Genomic DNA, 20042 nt, shown 5'->3' on the forward strand with positions numbered 1-20042 from the left:
ACATGAGACTTTTGCAGATTCATCCCAATAAACATGTTAATAGCTGTTGATTAAATTAGTAAATTGGGCATAAAGTATGCTGAAATTGCATTTAAAAATTTTCCAATTAATAAAAACATTTGGAAAATATAACAATGGCAATTTGAATCATGCAGCTGATGTGATTTTTGTGATTTTATATTTTTATTATTATTATTATAAGCAGAGTATCTGAGTCGGATGAAAAATATCCGACTAATTAAAAAATTTCCGACTCCCGGATTCGCCTAGCAAAAAATTTAAATAAAAAAAAGACTTAAAAAAACACCTAAAATAAGTCAATGTAATTATTTTTCTTAGTAAATTTACTTTATTTTTGTGTTTTAAAACATACAGTTAAAAATTATATGATTTTACTTACATTATTTTCAGTATTAAAGATAACTGCATATCGTTACACATATTTATCTAAATAAACGCGATCTTAGCATTGAGGCGTCGAGTAGATAAAAAAATTATTCCGAAATTTTTTTTATTAATGTTTTTTAAATTAATTTTTTTAAATTAATAACATTTTCCAGAGTCGGATGAAAAAATCCGACTTCGACTCCGGCTGTCAGAAAATTCAGACTCCGAAACACTCTGATTATAAGCACCCTTATTATTATTTTCACTTCAACCTACTAGCAAGTAGACCAGCCACACTTTCAAGAAGCCATAAAAACCAGTTGGCACATATTTCATGAGGAGGTGGATCATAATCAATGTCCTTGGATCTGCATAGAGCTATCAAAGGCTATAAAGAAAATAATTTTATCAACAATTACATACACATTTTATGAAATTTAACAATCGTAATATGAAAAAGTTCAGAATATCGAACAGCGGATTGATTGTTAGTGTCGAAAGCGATATTTGATATTTGACTCTGCATTTTGTATTTTTATTGTATATGCGATATAGGTTAGTGAATTGTGATTCGGAAAGCGATAGTTTCTGAACGTTAATTTTATAGTTTTTCACATTATTTTTATCTATAAAATTAATTAGCATTATTTATTGATTTGTAAAGAAGTAAAACGATAGTTTAAAAGTTATGTCATGTCAATTTTATCCATTGGGATAAAACGAACCCGTCGTCTACTGGGCAGTTATAACAGTATTAACATTAGTTAATATCAATAATTGAAAGGTAAAACTATATCTAGCCAAAATAATATCCATATGGCAAAACATAAATTTAACAAGAATTTCAACTGTTTTAATATTTGCAACAAAAATCAACAGTATCACACCAAACACAATAATTTTATATAATCGAATAATTTTAAAAACTTGCTATCTATGGCGTAATTGAAATTTTTTTATTAAATAAACAAACCAATAATCTAAAATCAAATTGCTAACAATGAGTATAATAAGTATCGTAGTAACGATGCCGATCGGAGCGTGGGCTTTGTCAGGACTTGCTGGCAACTGTTCATTGTTAATAATATTGTAACATTATATTTATGGACTATTATTAAAAAATAAAATATATTTGAACTATTCATTCACAACAATCATAAAATAATTATTAAACCTCCAGAACACCATTCAATCGTCCGCACTGACCAGCTTAAAATTTAAGGCGTCACTCATCTCAACGCTCAACATTGCTCCCCACATCAATCATCAATAAAAACTTACAGACATTGCACTTTTTCAAAATATTATGCTCCCTTAGAATGAAGGGCATTAAATTATTTGATGTCAATAAGTCCCTCATAATTTCCAGAATAAAATATGCTGCTCCGTCATGGTCAGGCTTTGCCACCCAGCAACAATTACATCAATCGAATTATTTACCATCATCATATCCACCCATCAACTCAAATCTTCAACACATCAGACGTCCGCTTTTAAAAAAAACAAGTTCAAATTGCCATCATGTCATCCACCCTTTACTACCACCGATCAAAATCACGCCGCACAGCCTATGCCAACGCAAAAACAACTACGTAATCCCAGCGTGCTCAACATACCGGAATAAAACATATACAACATAGACATTTCAAATCAATCACCAATCAGCCGGACACCCATCGCTCATCCGCCTAATCTAGTTTCATTATATTAAATTATTATAAATTATTATTTTTTCCACCTAATTTAAAAGTATTTCAAATAATTTGCATTTCTGTTTTATTTCCATTTCACTGAATTTCTCATCATACTACAATTTTTATATTCACTACATTTTTATTAACCACAGTCTATATATATATATATATATATATATATATATATATATATATTTACAATATTCTATAAATTCTATCGAATGTTTGGCGTTAATATGTTTGTAGTTCGTTTTTTCGATTTTTCTCACTAAAGTTTTTTGGTGAACGTTTAGTTTATTAAAATTCAAAATAAACTTATTTTTCGAATTCATGCTGCAAATAAGGCCATATTTCGATTCCGAATGAATCATCGTCAGTGCTCCTTGTTCTATATATAGGGAAATATTGACTTTGTCAAGATTAACTTTGACGTTGTAAAAATTAACTTTGGTGTTGTAAAATTGAACTTTGATGCGAATTAGGTGTCAGTTTTCTTAATTGGCTGGTCATCTTCTTTGGTCTCCTTTTCTTCATCGATAGCATCATATTCTTCTTTGTCACTATTTACGATGCTAGTTTTTATTACTTCTTTGTTTTCGTTGTTGGTTAAGCGCTGGGTTGGAAGTGAGGTTGTCATTTTTTGTTGTATATTTATTTTTGGTTTATTGATGTCGATTAGGACCGCTTCTGCAATTTTAAGATGCGTGTAGTTGCTGTTCTGGTATATTACTTTGGTGTTGCTGTCGAGGATTTCACGGCTAATTGTGATTGAGTGTGTTGAGTCCAAATGAGATTTGATAGCACCACTCTGTTTATGCATCGTAAGCCTTCTAGTCAGTGAGGTAGTAGTAATCCCGATATACGAGTCATGATGACGTGCACAGCTGTCAAAGGGGCAAAGGGGAAGAAGTCCCTTCTTCAAATTTGCACTACTGAAGCACCATTCCACAGCCCTACAGGCAAACTTTACAAGCAAATCGATGGTGTCGCTATGGGTTCCTCCCTTGGCGTCCTATTTGCCAGTTTTTACCCTATATATAGAACAAGGAGCACTGACGATGATTCATTCGGAATCGAAATATGGCCTTATTTGCAGCATGAATTCGAAAAATAAGTTTATTTTGAATTTTAATAAACTTTAGTGAGAAAAAAACCAAAAAACTTTAGTGAGAAAAATCGAAAAAACGAACTACAAACATATTAACGCCAAACATTCGGTAGAATTTATAGAATATTGTAAAAATATATATATATATATATTTATATATATATTTATATATATATTTATATATATATATATATATATATATATATATATATATATATATATATCAATATCAATCAATCTTCGTTTTGCGTCTAGAGACCCGTTTCCCAGAGGTAGGACGTTGTTTTCTTTGCCATCAACTTTTTCCGCCAAATTAAACGATCAGTTGTATTCATTTCATTTAAATTTAGAGCTTTCATGTCTTGCTCGATTGTTTGCGACCAGGATTTCTTTGGACGGCCTTTGGGACGTGTACCAGGTACTTCAACATCTGCAAGAAAAGTTATGGCACTGTTTCCACTTCGTTTGACATGACCAAACCACCGCAGAGGGTGATCATCTAAACCAGCACGACGCAGGATTTCGGTAGATTTGATGTGGTCCTTCAGACTAATTCGTTGCATCCATCGGAGCATTTTCATGTCGGATATATATATATACATATATATAATGATTACATTATATATATTATTTTATAATTTTTACAATTTGACAACTACAATCTGTATATACGATTCTTTCTCTTAAATTATTTTTTAATTCATTCTAATTCATTAATTGCAATAATCACAATATTTTATACTTCTTATACTTCACACACTATATTTTAATATTAATTTACCAACTTTAGACACTATATTACAAAATTCTACTTAACATTTTTATCATTTTATTTTAATTTATAATCAATAATTTTCCTTTCTGACTCACTACATTACATTAGTCGATTTTTTTGCACTATAGTACTCATTTCTCTATTCATCTTACTAACATGCACACAATTTTTTTATATTAATTTACCAACTTTAATCACAATATTATATAATTTATATTTGTTTTGTTTGTTCTAATTTAACGGCATTGAAGCTCTCATAATGTGCTATGGCGTGCCTTATCGAGATTAGCTTATTCTGTATATTTTTAAATTATTGTCCTTTAACCATTACTCGTTATCATTTCTAATCATTTATCAATTTGTTTGTCTATTTATTTAGTTTCAAGTATGATTATCCTTAAGAATGTCAAAAACCATCACCACCGACAGGGAATATCCCAACCAAGTCCATCTAAGTACTGACGCAGGACCAATTCCAGATATACGTAAAACCCTTACCCGGTTAATCGTAACGTTTAAAAAGCCCACAGACCGACACTATCCATATCGACGTAGTGCAAAAGGACCGTCCAAGCCCACCATCCAACTCCCGCCCTGTCATATATTGGGAACCGTAATTATTGCTGCTTCCATTTATTATCTTTAATTTATATTTATAACTTTTGTTTCCACCTGCCTCATTACATTAGTTATTCCTCTTTTCATACTCGTTCATTACTCGTTCTTTCCATATAACTTATTACGCGCGCACATCATTATTTTTACTATGTTTATACATTACTAAGTTGATATTTTCTTTTTCCTATAATTTATTTACTAATCGATACATACAAATTGATACGATTCTTCTTCCTTATCTTTTCCTTCCGCATGATGTGACCAAAAAACTTCAACTACCCCAGTCAGATAATCTGTAGTAATTTCCTCTTTATAACCGGACTGTTTTAATACATCCTCATTCGAAGTATAAGATGTCTAACTAATTTTAATAGTTCTTCTCAAAAACCACATCTCAGCAACATTAATCTTTTTTTCCATTTCTCTAAAAACTGTCCAGGATTCAGAACTGTAAGTTAGCACAGAAAAAATTTAACACCCTAACAGTTTCAATTTTGTTGATATTCTGATTTTTCTGTTGGTGAGGATGTTTTTTATTTTAGAATATGTATCTTTCGCCATAGCTATGTCCAAATTTTCCAACATTTTCATAAGCTCCAAGTATTTCACCTACCAAAAGCTTCGGAGTAATCGACAAAACATATAAACAAGTCTTTCTTCATTTCAATCGCTCGTTCACTGATTATTCGTAGCATAAAGATAGCATTTCTTGTGCCACAATCCTCTACAAACCACACTGGACATTTGAAATTTCAGATCTGATTTTGCTTCGTGTTCTCATCATCAGAAATTTTGTTCAATTGTTCGATGTAGATCACATTCCGTTGCATTAGGATCTTTAAGGCAATGAAATAAATATTGATTAGTACCTTTAGTGTAGACGGAGTTGTGTTCGTTGCGAGTGAAAAGAACGTCGAGAAAAGGAAGTTTCTTATAATAATATAATAATAATAAATTGAATTAATTTCGTGCCTTACAATTTTGACGCAGTTTTTGCTGCATTAACAACTATCGTTCAAAAATTTAAAAATTTTCGCTGTTAAAATTTTTCGTTAGAGTTTTATGTTTTTTTCGAATTTACATGTATATATTTTTAATAATATTAAAACTATAATAATACTAATCAATAAATTAATAAAAAATAATGCACTGATGATGACGGTTTAAAGTAAAAATAGAGATATAGATCTATCTGCAATAATTTTAATAAAATGTTTGTTAATAAAAATTGAAAATAATGTTTCAATTTAAAACAGACTCACTTTTGTTGATAAAAATTTACTAAGACAAATGGAAAAATTCGAATATAAGTTGATAAACACTAATAAATCGTTGGAATTTATTACATATTGTCTAGAATTCGGTCTTCTACAAGCATGCATATATATATATATATATATATATATATATATATACATATATATATATATATATACACATACACAATTATTTATAAAGATCACTTAATAAACTTCATCAAGATGATAAAAATCTCGTTAGAAAAATTGAGAAACTCAACTACAAGTTGAATAATGCCGAAAACGCAGTGATCTTTATAAATAATTGTATTTATGATAGTCTAAACCCAATATATATGTGTGTGTATATATATATATATATATATATATATATATGTATGTATATATATATATATATACATACACATCATATATAAGTATGTTAAAAGGAGACCATATTTTTTACAATAATGTCTGAATTCTACCAAACTGTTGGCATTAACCAATTTAAATTCATTTCGTAATTATTAATTTAATCTTAATCCAATTTAATGTTTGTCTTTTCAATTTTTGTGGGCATTAACCAATTTAAAGTTTGTTGTTTCAATTTTACTTTCCTAAAAAGTTAAAAAGCAAACTTGTAATTGGTTAATGCCAACAGTTTGGTATATATATGTGTATATAACTACAGGTAATCACATAAACGACCTGAATGTAACCTCCGCCATGAATGAAGATGATGACAAAGGCAATTATGGTAAGTAGCATAGAGAATATCATGCAAAACATGTAAGCCTGGTTGAGATAAAATATAAAAATTAATTAATGATTAAAAAAAATATTTATTTGAAAAGTATATAAATTATAAAAAATAATTTTAGAATATATATTTTATTGTGTTAATTATGCAAAACGTGCTGCCATATCAATCTTTACATAAAGACTAGGGCTGAGCATATATGAAAAATTTTGTTTCATAATTAAAACAATTTTTCGAAAATTAAACAACTGTTGAGTTATACATGAGATAACATACAACAAAGACAAAAAGTTCATACAATAGAAAATATTATCTTGAGAAGATTTACTATAAGGAAAAGACATAATGTAGTTATTAAAAAAATGAAAATGTTAGATTTATGTTAGATACATAAATTTTTACATAATGTTAGATTACGATATTTTCCTCTTAATATAAAATCGGCTAAAATTTTACCTAACAATTCTTTACTATTGCTTTTAATCCAACTTATAAAATTATTATGTTTCGTGGTTAAAAAAATTAAAATTTTTAGAAGAAATGATAAAAACTAAGCTAACAACAAAAAGCTATCTTATATATACATGAAAGCTTAACTCAAAAATTTAAAAAAAATGTGGATTTAGTGAATGAAGTTCATTTTAAATAGTAGAGAAAATGTTCATATAGGTCAATCACTTATTTGTGGTTTTTGATGACTTTAATGAAAAATAATGAATAATATGAAAGCCCCGACTTAACCTATAAATTATGCTAGCACATTCAACATAAGCCAATATTTATGGTTCAAATAATCAATCAAATCAATCAATCTTCGTTTAGCGTCCAGAGACCCAGTTTCCCGAGGTAAGACGTTGTTTTCTTTGCCATCAACTTTTTGCGCCAAATTAGACGATCAGTTGTATCCATTTCATTTAAATTTAGAGCTTTCGTGTCTTGTTGGATTGTTTGCAACCAGGACTTTTTTGGACGGCCTTTGGGACGTGTGCCAGGTACTTCAACATCTGCAAGAGAAGTTATGGCACTGTTTCCACTTCGTTTAACATGACATAAACCACCTCAGACGGTGTTGCCGGCATTCGTCCTTTATATCATCTAAACAAGCACGACGCAAGATTTCGGTAGATTTGGTGGTCCTTCAGACTAATTCATCGCATCCATCGGAGCATTTTCATGTCGGTTCGTTGAAGTTGTTGTTCCAGTTAGGTTGTCATTGGCCATGTTTCTGCCTCATATAACACCGGACGTATCACAGATTTATAAAGTCGTGATCGTAGTGGTAGTGGGATGTCACGCCGCATCAATATAAAGGCAAGGAGATGCCATTTGTTCGAGGCTCGAACGGCAGATTCAGCTGTTCCAGTACAATCCAGAACATCCCCTAGATATTGAAACGATGTGACTTTCTCTACCTTAATGGCTTAAAAAAACATTGCTATTTTGAGTTTGCTGTTGTGGATTGATGCAAGCAGGACAAACAAAATTGGACACTTTTAGATAAAGTACTAATAATTTAATAATTATTTTTGAACAACGTTTGTGACACCACTGGTTACATTGCTGACACTTGATTGAATTGTTACCTGCACCAGCTTTACAAACTGAACAGGGCCATCGTCCAGTAGCTGTGGATTGGATGGGTTCACCAGTGTTCATTGCTTTGGTTTTGCTGATGTTGACTTTGAATCCATGATCGGCGAGTCTGGTGTTCCAATCTTCAAACATCTGTGCTGCACTCTGCTCAAACGTGGCTGTTAAAACGATATCATCAGCATATATTAGATTCCAAATGTCACCAGTGCGTATCGGTTTTGTGCTTTCTTCCATCACAGTAATAAATAACAGTGGACCGAGTATCGAGCCTTGGTGAACTACAACGCCGATGTCAAATGCATTTGTTTCCAACCGTTGTGCTGACGAGAGTCTTAGTATTCGTATATGTTTCCATCACAAGTCGAACAAGATATTCTGGAATGAATTGTAGACGTAGACTCCACATGATTGCTTCACGAGGAACTCGATGAAATGGTTTTTCAAGGTCTACAAAAATGTGTGATAGTGTGGAGCGTCAAAGTTGACATTGATGGGATTTGTTTCATATAACAGACGTAGCTTGATCTCATCTTGTTCAAGAACCATCCCATTTTTGTAGTTTTTGATACATGAGGCACCAACTATGTCTTTTTTCGTACGCTTTGCTTGTTTTGCTATACGATACAGAGATTTCATTTGTTCAACTTTGCTTTTAGTGAGCCACTCTCTGCACTGATCTGTTCGAGCCAGTGCGACTTGACGTCTTGCATAGTTATTCTTCTCACGGAAAATTTTATGGTCATCAACAGACTTTGATTTTTGCCATTGCTATACAGCTTTCTTTTCAGCTATTGCATTTTGTACACTGTCATTCCACCACCAAGTGTCCCGTTCATGCTGACGTTTTGTACCAGTTTTCCCACAAACTGTAGTTGCAGCGTTTATCAAAACAGTTTTGTATGTACTCCTATCTGTACTGGCTTGCGATTGGTGGTCTGTGTTGCAACAATCTGTTGAAATTTTTCTCGATGAATATTGCTTTTCAGCTTCCACGTTTTGATTCTCCGAGGCATTTGTTTAGACTTATGGTTTGACAGTTCGACAACCAGGTCTGCCACATGATTCGCCAGGAGTCTAAATATTGTATTTTTCGGAAAGTAATTTCATTTTTCCCGACAGAGGATTTAATTGTATTTTTTCACAGCTAACTTCACACTAAAGCCGCATTGTCATTATATGTTCTGATCTAGCAAGGCTTGTGTGTGAAGTTCAATTGGTTTTACACAGTAGTTTTTGGTATTAAAACATGAAGAGCAATAAGCAGCATTTTACTTTACTTTTTTACTATAGAAAAGGTAAAAATGATATTCAAGCCAGAAAGAAACTAACCGATGTGTATGGAGAAGATGTGTTGACAATATGCCAGTGCCAGAACTGGTTTGTAAAATTTCGATCCGGCAAATTTATGTTGAAGATGCATCTCGTTCTAGAAGGCCGGTTGAAGCTGATAAAGACATTAATTGAAGCAAACCGGCGAATAACAACATGTGAGATCGGTGAGAGGTTAAATTTATTGAATTCAACTGTTTATGACTAACTGAAAGGCCTGGGTTTAATCTCGATATATAGGTTCCTCATGTCCTTACGGAGAGAAATTGGTGTCGTAGCGTTGACGTCTGTGCTTCACTCCCTAATCGTCACGAAAATGATCAATTTTTGAAGCGCATCATTACTGGGGACAAAAAATGAGTGGTAAATAACAATGTCAAATGCAAGAGATCATGGAGCAGAAAGGATGAGTCGGCTTAAAACATTTCAAAGGCCGATATCCATCAAAAAAAGGTGATGCTGTCTATTTGATGGGATTTTAAAGGAGTCACCCCTTTGAGCTTTTACCAGATAACGCAACAATTAATTCGGAAGTCTACTGTCGTCAGCTGGACAAACTGAATGACGCACTTTAACAGAAAAGGCCAGAATTAATCAACAAAAAAGGTGTAGTGTTCCACCAAGATAATGCGACACCTCATACAAGTTTGGTTCCTCGCCAAAAGCTTTTACAACTTAGATGGGATGTACTACCGCACCTACCATATTCTCCAGACCTGGTCCCTTTGGATTATTATTCGTTCCGGTCACTGCAAAATATTTTGAACGGTATAACCTTTACCTCAAATGTACACGTCAAAAAACACCGGGATCAGTTTTTTGCCAGCCAAGACCAAAAATTTTATAAGCGCGGAATCATGCTACTACCAGAAAGATGGCAAAAGGTGTTTGATCAGAATGGGTAATATATAATTTTATTAAATATTTATTCATTATACGAAGATCGCCTTTTATTTTCACCACTAAAAAACGAAATTACTTTCCGAACAACCCGATAGATAGTGTTCACATCTTTTGCATTAATTATTATTAATAATTAGCTTCTTGAGGTAATTTATTCTAATTATTGACCACGATTTGTGAAAAACTTTATTCTACGTTTTCTTTATTTCTGAATTGTTTAATGTCATCTTGTTATTAAATCAAATATAAATATCGGTTCATTATGCTATTTTATATATTTGAAAAAGTTCACCTCCGATTTTTTTTTTTCTAAGGTTTATAAACCAATTATACTTAATCTGTCATAATATGGTACGTCCCTTAGTTAATAAATTCTGGTCGCTATATATACCGTGTGTTGACCGGTTGGAAGTCGTCGAATGTTGAACGATAATCGTATCATTGTGGTCCCACAGCATGCTGAACCGAAAGTTGAATTAAATTCCAAGTACAAAGACCATACTATTAACACACAATAATAAAACTGGCCACGTGTTAAAAATTTAAATAAGATCGTTAAAGTCCCGCTATAAGCAAAGAATAGAAATTCAGGGAATACTTAAGCATTGATAATTAAATAAAATATAGTTTACATCTCCCCCTTCAAATCACTTTTTGAGGTACATAAAGTAACCATTTATTAATGTAAAAAAAGTTTGATTCTTTCTTCTTCTTCTTTCCACAGTCTACTTCGAAAATCGACGGTGACATCTTTCTAAGAATTTTAAAAGGGCCAACTCTTATTTTGCCCATTTTACTTCAATTGAGTTTACTCCCATTCTGATCGCCCACTTTAAATTAGTATTCTTTACGAATTTTGTCAACTCTCTTCTTGTTTATTTCAAAATTTTGCATCGAATTCTTACAGGCCTGTATTCTATCTGCAACTAAATCGCTTTCCGGTAAGTCATCTGGGATTATAGTTGACTTTATGCCATATAATAAGTATTCCGGTTCGAATCTTGTGAAACTAGGAATTGTACGATTGTATTCTATGGCAATGACAGATCATGCTTGTTTTGCTCCACTGTTAAGTTTACATCTTATTCTGTTTATTAAGTGTTTGGTTTAGTCTTTCATTTAGTCCATTTCATTGAGGGCAATCTACAAATGCAAAAACCACTTGAATATTGAGATACAGCTTGTTGAGGTACAGCTTGAGTTTTGTACAATTAATTCCAGTGTACCGATCGGCTAAAAGTACTTTAATCTTATTTTTCTTAGCAATCAGGTCAATTAACTTTATGAAATCTGTTGCACATTGACTTCTTGTGGTGTAGATCCAAGCATATCTACTAAAATGGTCCACTAAAATATGCATATATCTCTTTGGTGATCTATTACCAGCAAAACCACCAACTGTATCAATGGACATAATTTGAAATGGTTCTGTTGCGGGTCCTAATTTTGAAATTAATCCTATGATTCTATTTTTTCTGGTTTTGTTTTCTAAACATATAAGTGCAACTTTTACAAAATTCTTCAATTAATTGATAAAAGTTTTTGAAATAATAGAATTGTCTTATTTTTTCTTTCAATTTTCCAGCTCCATTATGTCCATAATATTCACGTACCTTTTTTATTATTCTTAAACCAAATTTATCAGAAACAGATATCCTCGATTTGTCCTTCAATTTTTTGTAAATAATACCATGGCATTGTTCAGTCTTTTGGGCAATCTTTAATTCAGCCATGTTATCCTTTTGATCTTGAAGAATTTCAGGTCTTTCAATTAAGTTGACAATTTGGACTGCATCATCATTTTCAAAATATCCCCATACCTGGTAATCGAGAAAGTAAACCAGCCATTATATTTTCTTTTCCTTTCTTATAAACAATTTTGAAGTTGAATTGAGATAAATAGTGCCACCAAATCGCCCAATATTTAACCTGTTCTACTTTTAGTTTTTAGATTCTCTAGAGGTTATTGGTCACTACAAATAACAAATTCACGAGCAATCAAATGTTATTGCCAGTATTTTATTGCGTCTTTAATAGCTTTGCATCCAAGATGGATGATGTCCATTTTCTTGGAATTTAATTTATAAGTTTGCTTTCAAGAACCTAAAATAAAAAAAATTAAATTCCTGATACAAATACCAAGCTATTAACACACAATAATGAAACTGATCACGTGTTGAAAATTTATATAGGATCGTGAAAGTCACGCTATAAGCAAAGTTTAGAAATTCAAGAAATACTTAAGCATAGATAATTATAGAAAATATAATTTACATGTTCTTTTATGCCGCCATCATGTACATGTGAAGTGAGTCTACGCGAGAGAGTAGCACAGGTATTTAACGTGAAACGGTACACGACGTTTGTTCTCTCAAGAGTAGATAATGATTGGTTGTTACTGTTTTTTTATAACGAGATTTGATGCACGATTTGTATTGTAGTAGATGGTTTTAATTTTAGTCGGTTGTTGTCACAGACCGAAATATTGGATCGAACGATTCGTTTGAGTGATGACATCCACTTTGTAATTACCGTGTTTCTGTAAAACAATGGCATCAGATGTTTTTGCTGCTTTTCATTGAGAGTTTGGATTAAATTTTTGTAAATATTTGACGCCGATGGTCCCCGTTGTACTCGATCAACAGCATGCCGCGGTATCGCAACGATATGTATGTCGTTGAACATTCGACGACTCCCAACGGGTCAACACGCAATTCCTCTTCGCGTCGTAAATCCAATGTTGTCACGTCACTTGCTACATTATTTAATATTTATTACTCATTCATTTTTTTTTCATTTTTTCCATATTTTATGCTATTTCCATATTTTCATACGTACACTTGTATTGTTCTAATATTGTGGTACTCAAATTCATCATATAATACATACATTTATTTACACTGATAACATTCCATCGCTTCACTTCACTTCACACATGTATTATTTACATTTCCATGTTCAGATAAACATCTAATTTTATTTCTCCATTCAATTCGTTTCATTTTATTTGTTACATTTTATCCATTTATATCAAATTTAACGTTTAATTATTTATTTTATTTTATTAGTATTACAAAGTAATAATTCTTAATTTTTAATCTAAATTTTTACGGCATTTATTTTATTCAAATTTCGTTAGTTTCATTATTTCCTTGATTTATTTCGTAATTCTAAACTCGTAATTTCTAGGTTCTGATGATGTCAAACATGCAGCCTAAAATGACAGAAAATTTCAATAAATACAACAAATGCGTAGGGTCGAGTTACTTACAAAGATGTTGATAAACGCGAAATAGGCAACGATACAATACAATTGGTCCCAAAATCAATGCTTAAGTTGATTATATAGGTTTCTTTATGACTATGTCATCAAATCATTACATTACGAAACTGTATTTATTCAATGTAAAATTATAAACGCAAATATCATTAGACAACTAACACTGTACCAAACTCTTCTACCACACCACTTGGTATTTGGCCACATTGGACGGTAGTATTTAGACAATAGTAGTCCCGTTAATGCACTTACCATCCAGGCTATTACCATCAAGCAACCTGATAAGTGAAAAAGGTTTTTATCATTTTAACATTTCAGAACCCCTTTAAAATATTCAAACAAACCTTTTTTAGACACCTTTATACAAAAAAAGTAAATGTAACCAATCTGTTAGAAATTTATTTCCGCGAATATGTCATAATTTTTTTTTCTTTATTATGCAGCTCTGACATACGCAAAACCGTTAACATATCATCCCTGTATTTAAATCTTCGCGCCACAAAGACTGTACTATTCCCACCAAATGACGTACATACACATTATGTATGGACGCGCTAGCACCGCATCATACGCATATGGTGTATAATAGTCTTTGAGTTTCGGACCGACAGTATTCAAAACATGGCACTTCTACCGACTGAACTTCGCGCCACAAAGACTGTACTATTCCCACCACACGACGTACATACACATTATGTATGGACGCGTTAGCACCGCATCATACGCATATGGCGTATAATAGTCTTTGAGTTTCGGACCGACAGTATTCAAAACAAGGCACTTCTACCGACTGAACTAACTCGCCGACCAATCATTAATATATGCTACTGATAGTTAATTAGAATTTGTAAATTATAACTTTTATATTTTAACCCAATCGATCTGATTACAGCAATTTATTTACTTCGTGAATAAGTTCTAACTTACATATAAATTTTGGCAAGTATATAACAAATAAAAATAAAACTTCTTTTTAACCCACCATGGGCTTTGGCAAGTGGATATCGCATGGTATCAAACAAATCCACTCTGTCAGATGATTTGACCATTTCTGGAGAAACATGTGGATATTTGTTTAATTCCTGGCTGTGCTGGATTTTTGTGCCTGTCAAAAATAATAACGTTTAATGAAATGAAACATGTAAAAATTGATCAAATCATCGTTGTTTAATAAAATAATAATGATAAAAAAAATAATTTTAATGAAAAGAGATGTTGTTAAATCATCACATAAATGCAACAAAAAGTGAATTGCATAGTAAAATTTTTATTACAACCAAGTTTTTAAAATTAACCAACCATCTTTATCAACTCTTCCCTTGTTAAGCAGCAAATATCTTTTATCTGATACAATTCTTCCAATTTTTTCTGTTAGTTTTAAAAGTCAATAAATAACAATAAAATAAAACAAAGAACTATTAATTACAAATGAAAAGAAAAGTTAAACTGTTCAAAATAAACATAAAAGATCGTGTAAAGTGCATTTAAGACAGTTGATGCCGCACTATTTTAGAACTATTATGAGTTAGAAACTCAAAAATTAGAAAATACCAATATTAAAGATAAAAAAAATATAAAAAATATCCCATACTTTGCGCATCCTTGTCAAATCTGAATGAGCAATAAATCCTTCGGTTATCCATCCAGCCATTGGCATCTTTCACAAAAAACTAAAATACAAAATTACAACAACAACATTATTTAAAATATTACTTAAACAAAAAAACGACTAAAATTGATGAGCAATACTATTATACAACCAACTTACTGGTCTTAAATTCTCAGTTGGTGGTTTACCAGCCTCTTCTCGAAGTCTGTAGTGTTTTACCTCAACTTGCTTTGAAAGCTCCTTCCATATACATTCAAAAACTTCATCATTACCCTGAAATATTAATATTTGTGCCAATCAAATAAAATTAAATTATATGTTTTCAAAGTTAATTTCAAAAAAACCGAAAACAAACAGTTATTTAACTATTCAAATCAAGATATATTTGACATTTAAGTTTGTTTACATTTGAAAAAACAAATCAAAATATATTTGATAAAAATTGAAACTATACAATTTCGATCATTTGTTATTAAAAATGCTTAGAGAAAGAGCTGAAAATTTTTGAATAAAGTTAGAGAAGTAACAATAACGGTTAAGCTCATCAATAAACAGGTCAGATTCAGATACATCAATTCTATGCAAAATCCTGTTGCACGGAATTTTTGATGTGTTTTTCATATTATATTTCTTCCAAATAAATTTTCACCATTTAAAAATAATTTCTATTTGTGTTGAACAAGCTTCCAAACTTTAAAACATGACAATAAACAACAGACGAACAAATGTTCCGTCTCTATTTCACAGCCTACATAAGATGCCAATATTAGTGAACGACTTCGCTCTTTTAACATCATGTTGCTAAAGTGGTTAAAGTGAAAATCGCACAACATGGGTCTTGTTTGTTAGTGTCAAAAATACATATTTCCTCACATATTGATATGACTTATAGCATGTAAGTTTTCTTAATACTGTTGTAAACGTCGGACAATCGTCACCACTTTGATGTAACTTCAAAGATCTCTATTTCCGGCACCAGTTGTAGCTTGCACTACCGTCAAGTTAACGTTATTCTGTAGGTTCAAAATTTCTGAAAGATGAACAAAACTGCTTCAAATGCAAACTTGTTTAAAAGTTTATTCGAATGCCAACAGTAATAGAAACAATATCAATCAATCAATCTTCGTTTTGCGTCCAGAGACCCGAGGTAGGACGTTTTCTTTGCCATCAACTTTTTACGCCAAATTAGACGATCAGTTGTATCCATTTCATTTAAATTTAGAGCTTTCATGTCTTGCTCGATTGTTTGCGACCAGGACTTCTTTGGACGGCCTTTGGGATGGGTGCCAGGTACTTCAACATCTGCAAGAGAAGTTATGGCACTGTTTCCACTTCGTTTGACATGACCAAACCACCGCAGACGGTGTTGCCGGCATTCGTCCTTTATATCATCTAAACCAGCACGACACAGGATTTCGGTAGATTTGATGTGGTCCTTCAGACTAATTCGTTGCATCCATCGGAGCATTTTCATGTCGGTTCGTTGAAGTTGTTGTTCCAGTTTGGTTGTCATTGGCCATGTTTCTGCACTATATAACAACACCGGACGTATCACAGATAGTAATAGAAACAATAAATTATTCATTAATATTCGCCAATAATTCAGATCGTAACTATATTATTACCATCATTATTTCCTGCTTGAATTTTTTTACTGGAACAATTTGTTTCAGACGTAGTGATAAATCGTTCCAAATTTTTGGCAAAACAACTTGCATACATCTATCAACCAGCTTCCTCTTAGTTTTGTTGACTATCATCAATTCAATGGAGATCAATCGCAGAGCACGTCCCATGTCCAGCTCAGATTTTTTACAATAAACTTCCTTCAAGTATTCTGGTTCACCACAATGAATACAACAGTGAGCAATAACTGCTATCTTGTAAGAGGTTCTTTCGCGCACTGGTAACCAATAAAGATTCTCCAACCATAGTTACGTGATCACATCTACCGAGGTCAACAACCAGTCTTACATTAGTGTTTTGAATGCGTTGAACTTTCTTAGCTACACCAACCCAGCCCAAAACATCAACGAGTTACAATAATCTAACCTCGACATCACAAATGATACTACAAGATTTGTGAAAATATCAGCTGGGATACATTTTTTAGTATGATTTAATTTACGAAGCTGTAAAAAACAAGCTGTACCAAGTTTCACTGAATGTGGTAACATAGCCAATAAAATGAAGAATAGTATTCCTAGGTTTTTGACCATCTTAACTGCGTGCAACAGGTTACCAAGAACATTAAATGTTGTGCTACTGATTTCGGCTATAACGTTTCCAGACCTAAACCAAATTAACTCTGTTTTACCAGGAATTAACTTCAAACGGTTCAGAATCAACCAATCATTCAGAGGTCCTCATCACATCTGAAATTATCCCAGCATCTTTTGCTAATCCAGTAGAATAAATCTGGAGATCATCAGCATACATGTGAACCCCAAAACCATGTTCATTTACCACACCAGGAAGATCTGAAACATACATCAAAAATAGACTCGGACCCACCACTTCATCTGACATCAAAAACGAGGCAAACCAATCCAGAGCCACCCCAGCAATACCAAAAGTAACCATTAATCTCTTTAACAGCACATCATGATCAACTGCATCAAACGCTGAACTGAGGTCGAGTAAAGCCAATAATCTCATAAACACACAAATAAAAACTACAACAACCTCGCTATTCACACCCTCTTATATACAAGAGATTCTTACAATCCAAAAATTACAGATACAGCTAAGATAACCAATAATCAAGATACTAATAGTTAATTATATAGCGCAATTTCACCATTCCGACGGATATAACATTGCCCTCACCTTAGTCTGTTAGTCCCTAACGTAGGCATTACCTCTATATTCCGATAAATAGGTGATAATCTATTTAAATAGACGACTTTCTTCTTTGTCCGTTGTCTTTCGTGATCTTGAATCCTGTAGATCACGTCACTTATCCTGTTAATGATTTTGTACCAATCATTTCAACTCCTTGGAAGTTCGACGGACATCTCCTTTTTCTGTAGGTTGTACAACCTCACTAGATTTTAGCTCTTGAAACCTGCGTTATTTCTTTTCGGGCGTTTTTTCTTTGCTTCGGTTCCTTGAGCCATAGGCAGCCGTCGTGGTCAAGATTTCTGATAGATAAACAAAGCTGTTTCAAACACTAACTTGTTTAAGCGTTTATTTAAATGTCAGCAGTTATAGAAACACTATACTATTCACTAATCCAAGAAACACACACGATCGCAAATAATTCATATCGTAACCATAAAAATCACAACTACAACAACCTCGCTATTAACCTTGCTATAAACCTTATATACAGAAGATTATTACAATTCAAAGATTACAAATCTAGCAAAAATAACAAATAATCAAGATACCAATAATTATAGCACAATTTCACTATTCCGGCTGATATAACAATATCAACGGTTTGGTTCTGCAAGAAGTTAATTCGTTTTTTTCACATCATATATCAATTCCGTACTACACAATCCCAGAACTTCATAGTAAATAGTCACAAAAATTCATTAGCTTGAAAATTTTTTTGTTCAAAATCACTAGTTGCGTTATAAAATTAGTATTAAAGTCTTTCTTGAAACTTTATTTCATAGAGATTTTGCTACTTTAGAACGGGGAACTTTCTTCATGCATTTGGCAAAATATCGAGAGTGCACTGATACTTTACATTTGCTTCAAAGCAGCGAATGTTGAACAGATATCATCATCAAAACAGTACGCAATTAGAGAGAGTACGCAATAAAGAGAGAGCAAGAAATAATATGAAAATAACTGGTGTTTAATCCAATAGCCAAATAGCCTTATGACATAGCTAATACGGATGGAAAACGTAATGCAATCATCCCGTGGGGATAGTCCAGTGAAAAATAGTACCGCGACCATTATTGCTACTTATATGAAAAAGTGGCGCCAAAATAGCTACCGAAATCTTCTACTTTATTGTTAGTGCGTTGAAAATTACATCTATTGTGTAAAATATCCACAATTTTAATTAATAGGTTAAAAGATGGATTGATAGTCTAAATTAAAATTTTTATGTTTTTACTGAAAGAGGTAAATTTCAACATTCAGAGCTTCGAATCGGTAGATAAATTTCGATATAGTCAGACGACGATGTTAGACACTGAATAAGGCGTTGAATATTTTTGTCATGCAAAGATTAGTATGTCTGTGTAAACAAAATATGGTCGGCCAGTTAGCTCAGTTGGTAAAAGTGCCATGTTTCGCGCTGATATCACGCAATGGTCTAGTTCGAATACTGTCTGTCCGAGACTCAAAGACTGTCATACGTCATACGCGGTGTTGGCACGTGCATACATAAAATTTATGAGTAGTGTGGCGTGGCCATCCACACCTTTGTTGCCATAAAATTTAATTATAAGTATAGAATGACACGCAAGCAGTTCTGCATTTGACAAAAAAATGTCACCAATATAAGTTGATGTTAAGCGCTATATAAACTATTCATCTGAATTTTGTCACACACACACATATGATGCGTATGTGTGTAAGCGTGCGCGTGCGTGTGTGTACGTAACTGCTCAACTATACCAGAAATAGAAATCAACGGCATTCGAATATTTTAAAATAATGGAAAAAATACCAATTTTGTGTCTTCAGATAACGCAACAGAAACAAACCCTTCGGTATCACCAGACATTTGAAAATCCACATGGTCATTGTAATCCGTCCACATGATGATAGTGTCGCAGTTG

At 32.5% G+C, this 20042-nt stretch overlaps 1 protein-coding gene across 1 annotated transcript; it reads right to left on the reverse strand.

Moving 5' to 3' along the window:
* Positions 1-13562: 13562 nt before the first annotated feature.
* HELRODRAFT_165018 (hypothetical protein) lies at positions 13563-16091 on the reverse strand (the record flags this gene model as incomplete). Its single annotated transcript, XM_009030925.1, has 7 exons — positions 13563-13619; positions 13938-13963; positions 14668-14790; positions 14985-15053; positions 15277-15355; positions 15454-15567; positions 15987-16091. The coding sequence occupies 7 exons, from the start codon at positions 16089-16091 to the stop codon at positions 13563-13565; spliced, it is 573 nt and encodes a 190-aa protein (XP_009029173.1).
* Positions 16092-20042: the final 3951 nt, after the last annotated feature.

This window comes from Helobdella robusta, assembly GCF_000326865.2.
Source record: "Helobdella robusta unplaced genomic scaffold HELROscaffold_7, whole genome shotgun sequence".
Classification (NCBI taxonomy): Eukaryota; Metazoa; Annelida; class Clitellata; order Rhynchobdellida; family Glossiphoniidae; genus Helobdella; species Helobdella robusta.